This window comes from Ictalurus punctatus, chromosome 4, assembly GCF_001660625.3.
Source record: "Ictalurus punctatus breed USDA103 chromosome 4, Coco_2.0, whole genome shotgun sequence".
Taxonomy (NCBI): domain Eukaryota; kingdom Metazoa; phylum Chordata; class Actinopteri; order Siluriformes; family Ictaluridae; genus Ictalurus; species Ictalurus punctatus.
In genome coordinates, this window is record NC_071284.1 from 4,859,263 (window position 1) to 4,876,075 (window position 16,813).

General features: G+C 40.5%; 1 protein-coding gene across 6 annotated transcripts in view; it reads left to right on the forward strand.

Annotated features, from left to right (window-relative positions):
• Positions 1–16,813, forward strand: part of zgc:158464 (uncharacterized protein LOC791139 homolog) — a 147,174-nt gene that overhangs the window by 103,747 nt on the left and 26,614 nt on the right. For 5 of the 6 annotated variants that reach the window (XR_008393837.1, XM_053677870.1, XM_053677871.1 and 2 more), the window contains exons 3-4: positions 3,984–4,190; positions 4,980–5,066. Coding sequence is in view for 5 of the 6 variants with exons in the window: in XM_053677870.1 (XP_053533845.1) it covers positions 3,984–4,190; positions 4,980–5,066 (294 nt within the window). In the remaining variant the exon portion in view is untranslated. The remainder of the gene's footprint in view (positions 1–3,983; positions 4,191–4,979; positions 5,067–16,813) is intronic. The other variant, XM_053677869.1, reaches the window with a different exon arrangement.

Consider the following 16,813-nt stretch of genomic DNA (forward strand, 5'->3'; position numbering starts at 1 on the left):
AAGGTAGCTAGCCATTTGTGTAACTCCTAGCAACATAGAAACGTCTGACAAAATATCACATAACACCCAAGATTTTTTTCAGCACTTAAACTAGCTTAGCTAACTTAGCTAGCCAGCAAATTAACAGCTTGTAAACTAGCTCACATTTATCACAGGTAGACATGAATGGGATTTTAGTGTACTATGTGTTTAAACATAGTCTTACTGTAGGCCAATCACGAAAAAAAAACAAATATATAGAATAAAAATACACTTTTTTTTTTTTAAACAAGAATGCTAGCTCATATTTGTCCCATATAGTCAGATTTTGTAATTGGAGACTGTTATATTTTTTAGCATTTTATTTAAACGTAGTCAAAGTAGATAGCTAAGTTGGCTAGCTGGCTGGTTAACTGCTAACAAACTAGCATGCATTTGCCACAAGAAAACATGATTAGCAATTTAGTCATTAGCAGCAGTAGCCAAAGCTGTCAAAACATAGCACAACAAACATTCATTTGTTCATGCCTAACACAAGCTAATTAGCTGGTTGGTTAACACATTAATAGTATGGTAAAAAAGTTTCCAGATACTGCAACAGTCTACTTATTGGATGTGATGGTCTGTGTGACTCTGGAATTAAAAAAAAATATGTTAATAGATTTGATTGGAGTATTCATTTGTTTTTGTCTGTTACACTAGCTTCCTTAGAGGCAGCTCTTGTTGTGATTTATTCTTCTCTTTCTCGTTCGTTCATCTCTCCATCTATCTCACTTTTTGTATTAGTGTGTAGAGGGTTTCAAGTGTTGTAGCTTCAAGTGTATATTGGCATTATAGAGATGTTTTAAGTCTCCTCTCTTTCTCTCACACACACACACACACACACACACACACACACACACACACACACACACACCGTTAGCAGCCTGAGGAAGATGCTTATCCCGCCGTGATCTTATATCGTGTGAACTGTTAAAGGGGCGCTCTAAAGGCGAGAGGCACTGCCAGACGTTAGCTTATTTAAAGATCTCTCATCTCCTCCTCCCTCACCTCCTTCGCCTGCTAGCTCCATTACTCTCTGCACTTTTCTCATTTTTCCGCAAGAGCTCCCCTGGGCTGAGAGGCAATTATGCAGTTGTATGGTGTTATATTTCATTTCTGAAGCGCTTCGCTGCATTACGGCATGCTGCGAGGGCCGGCCCGCTAACAGCCCCGTGCCCCGGCAGAGGAACACTGAAGAGCATGCTAACAGCTTCATAGTCTAAGAAGGAGGACAGGCTTTGGGTGCATCAAAGTGACACTACAGAGATTGACTAATCCTTCAGTTATTGTCAATGCAGCACTACGAATTGATTTTGGAGGGCCGCTCTTCACTAGTTTCTCATCAACTGTGTAATCCCTTGTTGTACTATCCTGTCAGAATCTCCATTCTGTTGTATTTGTATTCACCTTTGGTTCAGACAGAATGCTTTGAGAAATGTATATGTCTATAAAAGAGTTAAACTGGTATCTATGATATGTACATGAATATACTGTAATACTTTTGAATATTGGTTTGGGTCCTACTGCGGTCACATGATCAAAAATTCACACTCTCTTACTGACACTAAGGTTGTGTGGGCAATAAGACACTTAGAAAGCCAATACAATATAATGACGCTAGCATTAATAATTAAATGCTACCTTCTGGTTAAGTTGAATTGTTATGCTGTTCCCCACTAAAACAAGAGAACAGGCTTAAAAGGGCTCAGTAAATACCTCAAATGAATTGTTTTCAGGAAAGCACAAAGTCTATGCGAAGTCTGCAGTGAACACATGATCCCATTGGGTACTTCGGTAATACTACTGGCTTTTGTGTCTGCTCAGGAATACTATTTTTTGGGTAGTAGGACACAGAAACCATCACCATAACCATAGATTCAATAACCCATTGCAATAACCTAGTACTGGACCTAACCTAGCTGTCCAAAAACTTTTGCTTATATAGTGTACTGTATAAAATATTGTACTTTCCTTTTGCCTTTTCTGAAGACATCCCTAAGGAAAGTCGACAATGGTACATGGAGGGTATTGTCTTGCTACATGAACTTCATTACTCATAGCTGCATGCAAGCAGTGACTGCCCACTCGGGTACAGCATGGCTACAGTGCCAGGATATAAGATTTATTCCCACCATAATGTTACGCAACTTTATGCACATGTTCAAAAAAAAAAAAAAAAAACCAACAACTTTATCTTCTTGTCCATACCTCAGTGTTAGCACATGAGCAAAGCATGAATAACTTTTTGGTGGCACTTTAGATTTCTGGCATTCAGGTCTTCTAATGTGCAAATTCAAAGTGCAGATTCAAAAGGTTGATGGAAATCACACTACAGATGGCTGCAGGGCTGAAGCACCCTATGGTGCATTTCACACAGATATTGTGGGTGTGTATCTCAGTGTATGGGTCTGTAGGAGGTGTAGCATAGCAGTGGATTACCTTAAATAGACATTTTAATTAGATAACATTTAAACACACCCAGCGACTTTGTTTTTAGGTCTATCACCCACATTTTGGCGACACCACTAATGGCGATGAAGAACTTGTCTGTCTTCGGATATTGCAATGTTTTTGTTCTCAGCTAGTCTGCACAAGACAGCTGGAGGATCCAGCTGGAGCTCCATGTCTCCCAACACAGCAGGCTTCACTATTAAACACAATTAACTCACTTAGAGCTTGTTTTAGGTTAAATTTACCCATGTAACGTATGTAAAGCAGATCAGCCCTAGAGCTGATAAGAAAAGCACATACTTTATGCAGATGATGTCTACGTACAGCAAACATTTGAGAAGACGCATCAAACACGGACAGAATCAGGGTTCGTCCCCGAAATTATGTATTGTTTTGTTTTCGGATGAAAGTGCTCATGAGCTCACTCTTGCATTAAAATGCAACCTTGTTTATTAATACTCGAGATGATAATATTACATTTATATTCCATGGATTAGTTTCCTGGTTTATCCAGAACATCTAACATTTGAGGGTTCCTAGTAATTAAGGATTTTAGCACAAGGCGCAACAGTTGCTAAGATTTAAGCTCACACCCCTTCAGTCACAAGGGCAGAACTTTAATCATCAAGCTACCACTTAGATGATATTACGGCAGTCTATTACTCTCAGCCGCAGATGCTCTACCCACAGACCATCTGATGTATATTGTACACTTGGCTGGCCACAACTACTGGACTCTTGGCTATCAGCACTTGCTTGGACGTTTATTTATTAGTTTTGATGGGGAAGCAAACTTTTGAACGTACTGACAAGAGTGAGGCTTTTGGAGCATAATGCTAAAAAAAAAGTTTGCAAGGTTCACAGCATGCCATCTTTGGCATTACCAGTTGTCTCGCAAGCCAGTCTCCTAGCTATCACTAGACATTCTTGTACTTTGTCACTAAACATGTCCAATAAGTAGGTCGAAAACAGACTACTTTTCCAGAAAGTGGGTGTTTGGCCAGTAAAAAAAAAAAAAAAAAAGCAAAAGTGTCTCATTTATTTGTAACCAAGTGCTTAAAATGTCTGGAATAACTTTTAAAGACAATATGCTGGGAACATTTGTCAATCCGTTAATTGTATCTTGCTCCAAAAAGCTCACTGATGTTTATTAATATGGTTTTCTCATAAGAAGTGACTACACAAGGATTCGCACAAGGATTTGTAGCCTGCAGTATTGCTGGGGGTTGGCTAAGTTTATCAGAAGCAAAGAGTGTGGGGGATCTGATGATGAGACTACCACCACCATGTTTCAGCCAAGCCATCGTAAACGTTTAGGTTTCCAGGTTGTTGGATGGAAGTCTGTTTGATCATAGCATCATTTAAGCAAAAACAACAGTTTGGTCATTTATGATATCAGTCACTCTTGTAAAAGTACGTGGTTCTTGTCCATGTCGAGTAAAATTGTAGAAGTCTGGCCTTCCAGAAGACTAGCAATAATTGACACTACTCTGTCTTTCTCTTTTACGCAGAGATCCGAGGGAGTCGTGGCGTAAAGGACGGCCCGGTTCGGCAGCTTCCCCTGTACGACACCCCGTACGAGCCTGCGGAGAACGGCGGGGATTCTGACCCCCTGTGTTCACGCGAGAGCAGACTGCCTCAGGATGACGAGAGGCCGCCGGAGGAGTACGATCAGCCCTGGGAGTGGAAGAAAGAACGCATCTCGAAGGCCTTCGCAGGTATTGCCCAGAGCCTGTGTATTAATCAGCATTTCCTGTGTTGTTTCGCTTGGTGTTTGGTGCTTGGTTCTGCGCTCAGGCATTCTGTGCTGGTGTGTGTGTGTGTACTCTGATTAGCGCTGAATGTATTGCCAGATGGTATTTTACTGATAGCGATGGTATACTCGTGCTTAAGGAGTGGGGAACCTCTTGCCTCGAGGGCTGATGATCCTAAAGCCATTGATGTATTTTAACATTTAGCAGAAAGGTTTTAATGGAGAGTGAGCGGTCTTCGGTTGAGGTAGCAGACAATTTAAAGGTAATTCCACGACAAATCTTAGCGTGAAGCCCTCTGGCAATGGGATTCTCCATCTCTGCTTTGTGGTGATGGAAATTGGCTTAGCAGGTTTTCGTAAAAAGCCAGTATTCATTTTTTATCTCATTCTTTAACTCTGAACACTTCTTTTCCAGTGCTTATTCTTCTGGGTGGCTTTTCCACTGGATATTCTGTTCATGTTATTTTTTATTATTTTTTTTCGGTCTTTTTTTTGATTGGGAGGTGTCAAGCAAAAGGAAGCACGTTTCCATCTTTCACTCATACAGGTGCTCCTGGTGGAATGTTTCCGTTTCCCTGAATGACAGAAATTTATGGCTAACTCGGCCATAACTAAACAGGGCTGTTCAAGGACAAGAGGAATTAGCATTAACCATTTAGCAAGAGGATTATAATGACACAAACATAACCCATTTATAGTTTTTGAAAGGTATTTTCCTTTCTTTTTTTCCTTCTTCTCTTGTTTTCTGGAACAGCTCTGCTTTGTTATGACTGCATTAGCAGCAAAGGAGAAGGCAGAGGATCAGCTCGGAGAAGAGTCAACACCTCCAAATCCCTCACAGGTACCCACGGAGACGGGCTGCTATTTTTCTTCCACTAATGTCTCTCTTTCTTTTTTTTCCTTCTATAGTTTTTAATTTAAGCGTGTGTCTGCTTGGGTAACCACAACGGCCTCAGAGGTAACACTAGCTCAGCGTTTAAGGTTTTGTGCTAGTGGCCGGTGAATTTAAATCCCAAGACTTCCAGACAACCATTTTTTTCGTGTACTTAAGCAACACAATTAACTGAATTGGACTCACTTTGTATTTGGGAAGAAAAAAAAAAAGCGTTTGCCAAAAGTAGAAAGCTTCTTTTCACAAAGTACCTATCAAATGTCTTACACACATTGTCAACAGGACAGGGAAAAAAACCCTCACAGATGTCTTCATTTCTCCCATAATTGTCACTTCCCTTTTCACATTTCAGACAGAGTTAGTGCTATTTGCAGATTAGGATGCAAATTAGCCCAGCTTCTCGGCACACTTTGATAATTAATTTCCTTTCATCAGGATTACGAATTAATTCTTTCTTTTGAAGAGGAGACAAGAATTTGCCGTCCCTCCGGAGCATGATATTTTCCACTTGCCTTTGTCCTCTTTTCTTTTTATGTTCCATTTCCCTCGCTCTAACATTGCTCGCTTTGACAGAGGAGAAGCCTGTCAGGAAGCAGAGATATCGTGTCTCTCTCTCTCTCGCTCTCTCTCTCTCAGAAGCGCAAAACCTCCCTTTGAACCTGTTTGCTCTCAGACGGCGTCTTCAAAAGGGGTTCAAGCCAAATTCTCAGGAACAACAGCAATATGCGGAAATCTGAAGACGTGCCATTCTGTAATCAGGCGCCAGCGTCAAGACACGATCATTCACCCATGAAGGGTCAAGAGGTCAGCCAAAGGTCAAATCAGGACATCATTTAGAGCCCACGAACCTCTGATTTCCATAGCTCGGGTGAAGCTTAAATGAAAGGACTTGTTATCAGCACACTTTCAGGAGGAAGCTTAAGAAGACGATTTTACTCTGAAAGAAAGCCTTTTGTGTTTATATTCCGTTTCTATTTCCATGTAAAAATATGCAGCTGATTTCCCATGTTCCTCTATTCTTTATATTACAATGTGCCTTATTTCCATCCCCTCGATCCATTTTGGATTGAAGTGTCAAGACGCGAAATATGTGGAAATAATATAGATGGATGCACATGCACTTGAAATGAAGATGGTTGGAAAGGAACCAAAGAACTTTAAAGATGGGGGAAAAAAAAAAAAAGAAAAAGTTGTGCATGCTTATCAGAGCCAAGTGTGAAAATAATTACCTAGCGGTGCGTTATTAAAAACGTGTCCCGTTTAACTTCATTAATCTTCATTGAGTCCAGTGGTGGAGAACTAATTGGTAACTCTTGGTTTTCTGCCCGAGTACTGTTGTGTTGTACTGTGTTGTGTGTCGATGCACAAAATTCAGGTCTCGTATTTCATATTCGACGCTTTCTCTACCTGCAGAATCCTCAGTGGGATGTATATTTGTGCTCGTGCTGGCACTCTGTGGGATTTTGTACACTTAATCGTTTATCCTGGATACCACTTAGTGCACCAATACTCACACGCATACACACTTAACCTTCAATCATGTACACACAGCAGGTGATTGATAAGATTAGTGCCGGTGGGAATATTTATAAGACTAGATATTAGCATGCGCACTTCACCAGATAAACTTTGCTTGGAAAATTAAGGGACTGCTTAACTTAATCTTTTACTCCAGACTGCATTAGCTGGCGAGATGGTGCGAATCTAGCATTTGGCTGAAGGCTTTAATCCCCGGTGAGGAAAAAGATTCATCGGTGCCTGAGTGCAAAAAAGTTCAGTCAAGTTTCTTCTTAAGTATAAAACTTTAAGATTTTTTTTTTTTTTTCTCCGACTGAAGGACGTTGCATGGAATCCATCGACCATTTGTTCTTAAGGGATTAACTATAGTACAGATATTTTGTAGTGTTACAAATCCACGGTCACCATGGCAACCATTCCTCCGTCCGCAGAAGCCATTTCTAGCTAATACGCTCCTGAAATTAGCCGCAAGTTAACATTAATCTCGTCTGTACTTCTGTAGCGCGTTAAAAATGTATCCAGAGGTGCGAACGTCTACGGTGAAGCTGTAGCGTTTACCGAACATCCGATCACACACGATTAAAGTTGTGTAGTGTGAAAGGGTCAGCGGGACCTCGGTTTTTAACGGAACTAACTGATCGCGTGAGAGATGCACTTCAGGAATACGTTAAAGCATTGAGCGCCTTGACAGCATCATGTGATCAGGTAATCGATGCTCTCGTGGATCTCAGTGGGAGAAATTGTAATGGGTTTACTGTACGGGTTTTTCTATTTCCTTTGTTCTCTTTACCTTCGACGATTTTCTTGTTAGCACCTCCGTGCCTGTCCTGAAAGGCTGTAAGGCATGAGATTATAGACTTTCTTCTCAAAACGGTGGGCCAAACCTGGCACTCTGGGAATTTCTCCTTGCTTGGCCTTGCTGTTATATGGTGATAGCCTTGCTAATAGCCTTCTATCATCTCTCACAGGATGGTGTTGATCCCTCTGGCTTCAGACTACAGTGACTAGTGACACCTTATCTTCCCATACACACTTTGACAGCTCTAATGCCCCCCCTTCACCCCCCCCCCCCCCCCCCCCACCACCACCACCACCTCTTCACCCACACATACAGTACACACAAATGTATAGATATAACCAACATGGTTGTCTTTACTGCTACTGCTTTCTGAGAGAATGCAGCATGAGAATGTCCAATGTTAAAAGATTTAAGTATTATAATGAAGCATTATACACCACTCCACATCCAGGTGGTTAAACCAAGTATGAAATAAGTACTGTGTGCATCCTATGAACAATATGACACAAATTCAATCATGAAGAATTAGATTGTCTAATCCGAATCAAATGAGTCAGACTACAGTCCAATTCAAGCTGGATTAGTTTTACATGTGGAGGTCCGGTAATGTACTTTGGTGTTCATAAGGCTGTATGATGACTACTTAAGGCTTTCATGAAAACTGATATAAACCTGTTGGTTTATTCCAAAAGACATAAGCTACCATAAAGATGTCAGGTTGATGGAACACCGAAGTCGAGCGGTATAGAACATCGCTGTTGACATATGTTATAAATATGTTATAAATGTTTATGTAGGTTTTTGTCAGTGCCCTACAAATTCCCATAGTTAAAGTGTTCGTAAGCGATATGACCATCTGATTTATGAATGATAAAGTATATGTAATATTCCCAATTGGTCACACATGGCCAGGGTTCTAGCAAAATGCAGGAAGTAATCTGATAGAAACTAACTTTTTGGACCTGGAAAACTACAGATATTTCCAATTTGTACTGGATTCTAATCACAGGTCTTGACTGTATAGTACAGGGGTGTTCGGTTACAATTTCTACGTCAAGTTCCATAAAATTCCTTGCTTATAATAGTCCACATTAACAACTAACATGACAGAATTTTCTAAATCGTTTTGTTTTGTAGTGGCGTCTCGCGCTACCACTTTTGACCAGCGCCATGGAGTCAAGAAATGAGATGTGTTGTGAATTTGACGTGGGGGGAGTAAACACACACGTCTTTGTCCATTGATTTCATGATCAGCGTGCCGTCGGATCGCTAATGAGACCAGAGAGCGTAAATAAAATGTCAAATCTATGAAAGTCTGTGAAATCTTTCATCTTTCTGAGCTAATGTCTCTAGCCCTGTAGCTACGATGTTTGGAACGATGAGATCAATAATTTGCATAAATGTATGTGATTGGCTGAAATAAGCCACAGCCAAGAATCTGCTACAGAAGATGATTTGTGTTTTGAAAACTAGACTTACTGAACCATGGCCAATTAAAAACAAAAAAAATGCATGTTTATTCAGTCTGCTGAAATACTTTGCTCAATCTGCCAGCTGACAATCACTGGTACAGTACCTTAGCAGATACAGTTAATCCCACTCAAACACGGCTTACTTCCTCCACGTTAGCACAGCAATCAAGGGTGAAGTTGGAACTGCCATAAAGTTTTATCTATTTCTAACATGTCTGTCTATTGCTTTTACATTTTTTCCTCATCCTACACTACATAACATCAGAGTGTGTTATTCACAGTTGCTAATAACACCCACATCAGTCTGTACAAACTCAGCCAACCTTAAGTCTGTTCACATCAAGCTGTTTTTTCCCCCTTTTTTTTCTGTACCGTTGTCAGTGTGTCTTAATTATGGCTCTGTCAGGCATGGATGAAGGTGTGAAATGGAGTGTATTCCTTTGCCAACTGTGTCCTACTTCTGCAGTTCGAAAAAAAAAAAAAATCAGGCTGAAATCAGGACACCATGACTTGAATAGCATCCACCAGTGAGTTTGGCCACTAGAGAGTTTTGGGAACATGGTGCAAGGTATACGCATGAAGTGTGTCCCAACTGGAAGCAGGCTAGAGATCGGTTCAAAGTAAGGACAGTCTGTCAGAGTGGCCGGGTAAAGCTAACTGATCTGCAAGGTCTTGGTGCCTTTGTTGTGAGCCAAAGTTCAGTCTAACAAGCAACGTTGCCAACGTTGTGACTTGACCGAGTTCCCAATGACCAATCACTGATCACCATTGTTTCCCAACAACCAATTACTGATCACCATTGTTTCCCAACAACCAATCACTGATCACCATTGTTTCCCAACAACCAATCACTGATCACTATTCTTCCCCAGCAACCAATCACTGATCATTCTTTCCCAACAACCAATCACTGATCACTATTCTTCCCCAGCAACCAATCACTGATCATTCTTTCCCAACAACCAATCACTTAATCACCATTGTTTCCCAAAAACTAATCACTGATCATCATTTTTTCTTAACGACCAATCACTGATCATCATTGTTTCCTAACAACCAATCACTTATCATCATTCCTTCCCAACAGCCGATCACTGTTGTTTTACCAACAACCAAATTTAATTATAACAATTTAATCATTATACAAATTAGTTTATGACATCATCTGGTAGGATCTCAAGGCTTTTTGAGTGCATTAGCTATTTCCCCTGAAAAGGTTTGGTAACACTGAGTCAGAGTATGAGTACTGTGAATAATGAGTACTGAGGCTCATTATTCATTACTGCCAGCTAGCCAAGTTTGACAATATGCAGTCATGCAAGAACACTGATTAAACAACACAGGCTGTCACACACAATGTTGTGTTATGCTTTTATTAATAGTACTGTGAGGAATTACCTCAGATTTAGACAAAACTTTGAGCGAAAATAGAGACTAGTAACACTTTACCTCAGTGAGTCGTATGCGTGATGCTAGCTAAGTTAAGAGAAACATCATGGCTAATTGAGAAACGTTAGCCAAAGACTTACTGCCATTCATTCTCTGAAATGATGTGACATTGTGAGGTCAATCCCGTCCTTTCAGTGTTTAAATACTACTATAAAAAAAAAGCCAAAGTGTACCTTCCTTAAATGGCCCCTTATTGTACGTGTTTGGTGCCTCCCCTGTGCTGTAGTGCTTGTTTATTGCGTCTGTACTCAAGAAACTCTAAAATTCAAATTCTGCTTCATGTCCTTTATGTACCCCACCTGCATTATAGGCTTCACACCATTTAGCTTTAATACCAAGAGGCACAATGATAGCTCTAACAAGTTCCTGTAAAGCAGAAACTCACATTAGTAGGGTGTGAAACACTGCCACTTGATTCACTTCACCTTCCATAGAGAAAAGTTAGAGATGTGACAGTTCATCCTATTACTGTGTCAGCTAGGCTGTGTTACCTTGCGCGAATTGACTTCTCATCCTTCCTAAAGGGAGAAACGACCGAGCTCTCCTTTCCCAAAACAATTACTCACTAATCTGCGCTACCGGATGAGAATTAGCACTTAAATCAGGCCGGTGGCAGCCCTCGGCTTCACCCTGCTGTAGAGAAACTTATTATATTAGCTGTCAAAGCCAATGACCTCTCTGTGACTTAGCGACTCGGTCCCGATCCGCCAGCAGGGATGAGATAACGCTGATGCTCCTCTGGCTGTCATCGCGAGCTAGCTGCTCTCTAATGGTGGCCTTCATGGCCGTCGCTGAGAGGATGTGATTGGAGAACTCTGACAGTAGAGCACCTGCCTTCACGTCATCTTGCTGTAGATGTAGCTTCATTTATTAGCAAAGACTGCAGTGCAGTTAGAGTGAGTCACCTCTGTGGCTGAGGACAAGGACGAGTTCATAATTTGGTGTTTGGAGGGGTTGTTTTATTAGGTTGTAAAACGCAACGTGGCTCAGTGCTGCAGTCAACAAACTAGTGGCTGTGTTTCACTGAAATTCTGCTCGTCCCCTGGTGAACACCAGCAATGCCAAGTGATCATAATCCATCCATTTATTTATTTATTTATTTATTTATTCGCAAAGGGTGCACAGGGTATTCAGTTGTACCCAACTCAACATTCATTCCTTCATTGTTAGTTATTATGTTACTAGTTGGCTTGGATTTTCACAAATAGAAACAAATAAATTTGTTAGACGTTGTGGGCTGGTTTCACTTCATTTCATTAATTAAGACCGGGGCCTGGTTGGCTAGCATGGTTTCTCTGTTTGTGTTATTTTGTGACTTTATTAGCTAGTGCAGTGATCACACTGAAGGATCCTTATTGGCTCGAAGAGAAAGAAAAAGCCTTCATTTGCATATTTGATCCAGGTGTGTGCTCTGTGTGCTCGTGTCCACTCCTCAGAGGAATCCTTCTTTCTCTGTCTGCTGTGTTATTAGGAAATGTTGTTACTTCTAAAGTCCTAAAGAGTAATGAGAGCTTTAAAGCTCAATACGGGTTAATCCTGCAGCCATCATCCCAACGACTTGTGTGCTAATTTACTTTTTCTTCCAGTGCAGTTTTCCTGGAGCACTTTCTTCCTGTTTCCTTCATTTCCTTTTCCTGCCACTTCCTGTTTTCTAACATCGTACTGTTGTGCCCTTCACCTAACCTTGTTTGAACTGACCTTTCAAGCACTTTCTTTCACTCATTCACAGTCTTCCTCTTTTCCTTCTCTTCCCTCCCTTCTCTTCTTCCTTTCCCCATGGTCTATCTTTCTTTCTTTCTTTCTTTCTTTCTTTCTTTCTCTGTCTTCTGGCATTTAATTCTATCTCTTCTTTTTTGTAATTTCTGCTCTCTCCATTGTGTTCTTTGCTTTTCTGTCCATTCTTCATTCTGTCTTCTTTTCTTGCCTCTTTATTTCTTTCTTTCTTTCTTTCTTTCTTTCTTTCTTTCTTTCTTTTTCTTTCTTCTTTTACCTTATGCCTTTTGCTCTCTTGATTCTCTCTATTTTAAAACTTTCCCTCTATTTTGCTGTATATTTCTTTCTTTCTTTTGCTTGTTTTTACTCTCTTTATACTCTCCCTCTCCTCTCTCTCTCTCTCTCTCTCTCTCTCTCTCTCTCTCTCTCTCTCTCTTTCTCTCTGTTCTTCTGCCTCCCTGCAGTAGAGATTAAAGTGATAAAGGACCTCCCGTGGCCTCCTCCTGTTGGCCAGCTCAGCACTACATCACCCCTGGTGGAGGTGGTTGAGGCTCCTCCTGCTCCCCAGCAGGCGTCCCAGCTCTCCCCTGGACGGAGCGCCCAGGGTGGGTCTGACCCTCAACTTCATCCCTCCATCCCTCCATCTCCAATAACATAGTGAACGGCTGCTTTATCCTCTGACCGTCACCAATAAACTGGGGAAAAACAGCTGAAAGGATAAGAGTCGGACCTGCTCAAGTCTATATGGCCTGTTCTTATGACGTATTGTGATATTGAAATTGAAATATTTCATTTTGATGTAAGACTGATTGTAGGTGTTTCTCATCTCGTACTTCAGATTGTATCTTTTATATTAGCTCTAAACTCTTTTATTTATTTATTTATGTTTGTTTTTGTTTTTTTTTTTGTTTTTTTAAAGATTCCTTAGGGGCTCTTTGATGGTTAAAGTTTAATTAGCTTTTGACAAAGGTTCCACTTGAAACCTTTCTGAAAGGGAAGCACTGTTTAGGGTCTTACTTGGAACCTTTAAAGTTCCCCCCAGTGGGTCAAACCAAACAACCCTTAAGGATGCAAGATGGTGTATATAGTGACTTATACCACAGTGCTGTTGAATTCTTCATTCTGATTAGTCATAAGGTTTTTACTACGCAGCAGCTCTGATAGTAGTTCGGGGTACAAGACAAATCATAGGTTTATATTAGTGAGTGCACTTCTAGAACGTTATCGTCTCTATAGTAACAGCTATTCCACAGGGACTTGTATGGTGACAGCGCCACATATAGGACTAATAATACGCAAATGTAAAAAATGTTTTGTTATTTTAACAAAGATAAATAGTCGTTGATATGGTGAAGCGTCCTGTACGGACATGTTTATTTAACATTTATGGAAGGAGTCTCCAGCATCAGTGCTTTGTACCAGTTTTCCGGCCCTGGGAAAGTCTTCAGGAAAGAGGGCTTTGTGGTTTCTTTGGAACATGATGAGCTAAAGTTTTGGTCTAATTAACTTCAAGAAAGTGCCTCTCCTATTTAGTGCTCTTTAGTTTAGAGGACGCGGCGTCCATGGTTTCCAAAAAGAATGCCAGATTTTGATTCGCCTGACCAGAGAACAGTTATCCACTTTGCCTCAGTCCATTTTAAATGAGCTTTGTCCCAAAGAAGATGGCGGTGTTTCTGGATCATGTTCACATATGGCTTCTTCTTTGCATGATAGAGCTTTAATAGTGGATGGCACGGCGATCTGTGGTCACAGACAATGAGTTCTGGAGGTGTTTCTGAGCCCATGCAGTGATTTTCATTACAGAATCAAGCCTGTTTTTAATGCAGTGCCACCTGAGGGCCCGAAGATCACGTGCATGCAATATTGATTTTCACCCTCGTCCATTGCGCACAGAGATTTCTCCAGATTCTCAGAATCTTTTGATGATATTATATACTGTAGATGATGACCTATTCATAGCCTTCGCAATTTTTCGTTGAGGAACGTTATTCTGAAATTGTTCTAGAAATTGTAGACGCAGTTTTTCACACATTGGTGAACCTCTGCCCATCTTTACTTCTGAAAGACTCCGCCTCTCTAAGATACTCATTTTATACCCCATATATCATCTTACTGACCTTTTCCCAATTAACCCCCTTTTTAGCAGCATTTACTTTTCCAGCCTTTTGTTGCCCCCGTCCCAACATTTTTTTTTAGATGTGTTGCGGCCATCAGATACAAATCGCCTTTTATCTTTATTACTCAGTTTAAACATTTGATATGTTTTCTATATTCTATTGTGAATAACGTATGGGTTTCTGAGATTTGCAAATCATTGCAATCTGTTTTAATTTACATTTCACCCAGCGTACCAACTTTTTTGGAATTGGGGTTGAACCATATAAAACCTTTTGTTTATTTGTTTGAAAAAACAAACAAACAATCAAACGAAGTGTTACTGCAGTGTTTTTGTCAAATTCGTTTATGAGGAAAATCTCAATATTGAACAGTTGACAGTTGACAATAACAAATGTTATTACATCATACAATACAGGAGCCAATCAGGTTCCAGTATGCAAATTCACTCCATGCAGAATCTGCATTTTCTGATAAGGACAAACCTGTTACCATTTATTTGTGTAACAGCAATTTGAACAATTTCTTATTTAATGAATTTAAAAAAAAAAAAAAAAGTAGTTTTCAAAGCAAACTTTTTGTGACTGTGAAGTAGCTGTGAACATATGTGCCTTGTATGTTCGGATAAAGTTAATGGGCTGCTGTGTGATTAATGTTCTTCTCTGATAGTGAACACCTGCTTCCTCTGAGGCAGAAAATCACCACGCATCAGTGTTACTGAAATCAGCTCGTTTACTTTAATGGCATTTGGCTAACCTGTGTACAGTGTAATTGCAGATAAGGGTCACCCAAGCCTTTCAGTAACATTTTCCCTTATCTTTTTTTTTGTTGTTGGTTTTTTTTTTGGGGGGGGCCAACATTTGGTATTATTGGTGGAAACTCAGCCACCTCCACTGTAATATAATATTAAACTTCCAGACAGTCCCGCTGTTGTGCTTTCAGCATGCAGGGAAAATACACTTCCAGCGATTTCCCTCAGGAGATTACAGCCTTCTGTACTGCCCCAAGACATATGATCTGAAACAGTTGTGTACCAGATGTCTTGTCCTCACATGAAACCGAGCTTCTGTGTACAACCACATAATGTTTTCATATGAGTCGTATCCTGTGTTAAAACAAAAAAAAAGCTTCTTTTGTTAATCGTGGCCTTCATTTGATCTTACCGTCAAAACCCGACAAGAGAAAGATCCCTCTCAACGCACCGTGTCGTGTCGACCTTGGAGACTACGCTAAATCAAGATTTATGTGGCAGAAGGCAATGGGATGGTATCCGTTTCTTTGAGTGATGCGTGGGGATTTAAGCATGTTGGCTGGCTGTAAGTTAACCTTGATTGATCTGGGCCAAAGGCCAGTTCAAAGAGATTAGAAGTAAGTTGATCTACGTCGCTCTACCTTCTCAGAGGAAATAGAAGGAGTAGTAGGTTCAGCTAAGGAAGATGTGCGACAGTTCAGTGAATACTTTTTTTTTTTTTTTTACATTCGCGCGATGATCAGTTTTTCTTCTATAAAAAATGCTGAATGGTGACAAAAATTGTGCCCTCCCTTGACATACTCACTTACCTTTGGATAGGGATGCATCTAAAGCATTTTTTTCAGAGACAGTACGAATGTACGTGCATGTTTTCGGTATGTTGATGATATCGAAACAGATACTAACATTGATACAGAAATGAGTAACCTACTTAGTATTACGCTGCATTCGTCTAGAATATTTCACTCCGACTATGAATCCAAAGAAACCCGTGATGCCAATTCAACCTGGCTGCTCACAGCATCAGAAGCAAACAAAGTAGTGCCTCTTAACTTTAAATGAGTTGTACTGTCCATCTATATACAATTATTTGCTCTATCTTGATCAACATGCAGACATAATCGCTAGTTAAATCTATAACATTGACTATACAAGTCGCTGTTTAGAGGAGGAAAATATACATCACGTATCACCGTTACCTGGCTAGCTTGATGCTGACAAAAGATGAACATGGAGGTGTCCATGTTCCCCCCCCACCCCCATCCCCCCCGGACGTCATTCCGAGCTCTAATTTCCGACCTCCCTGATACTCCGACTGCGCTGTTTCTATTTCTGTTTACGTAGCGGCCATGAAAACTGCACACGCGTTCATATGCTTCGGCTCTGGTTCGTTTTATAACGTTGGCTGGTTGATATTAGTTGATGAAGTGCATTAGTTAGCTACATAAGTTACCCTGGGTCGAAGTAGGGTTGCGATTGAGAAGAGTGGTGTTTTATTTCACTTCAGAGAAGCGCTTGTGTACATAAAGCTGCTCTTTTGTCTTCGTTGTGTCGGAATCTCTCTGTTAAAAGCAGTTAAAATGTCGTTTATTTCCCGTGGAATTTTTTTATTTTTTTTATTTATTTTTTTTTTAGCCCAGTCACAATGATGTCACAATAAATAATGGAGTCATATGTACAAATGGTAGCAGGTTGTTTATCCACAACTGCTGCTGCCGTTGTATATAAGATTTAAAATATGAATTAAGCGGAGTTCGATCATAGTCAACACTGACAACTTGCAGTTTGATAGAACATATAGTTTATTTTCAGACACCACAGGCCAAAGTAGGCTTGCTTCGGTGCTACAGCAGCCCATCTCCTCTAACCCTCTTTTGGC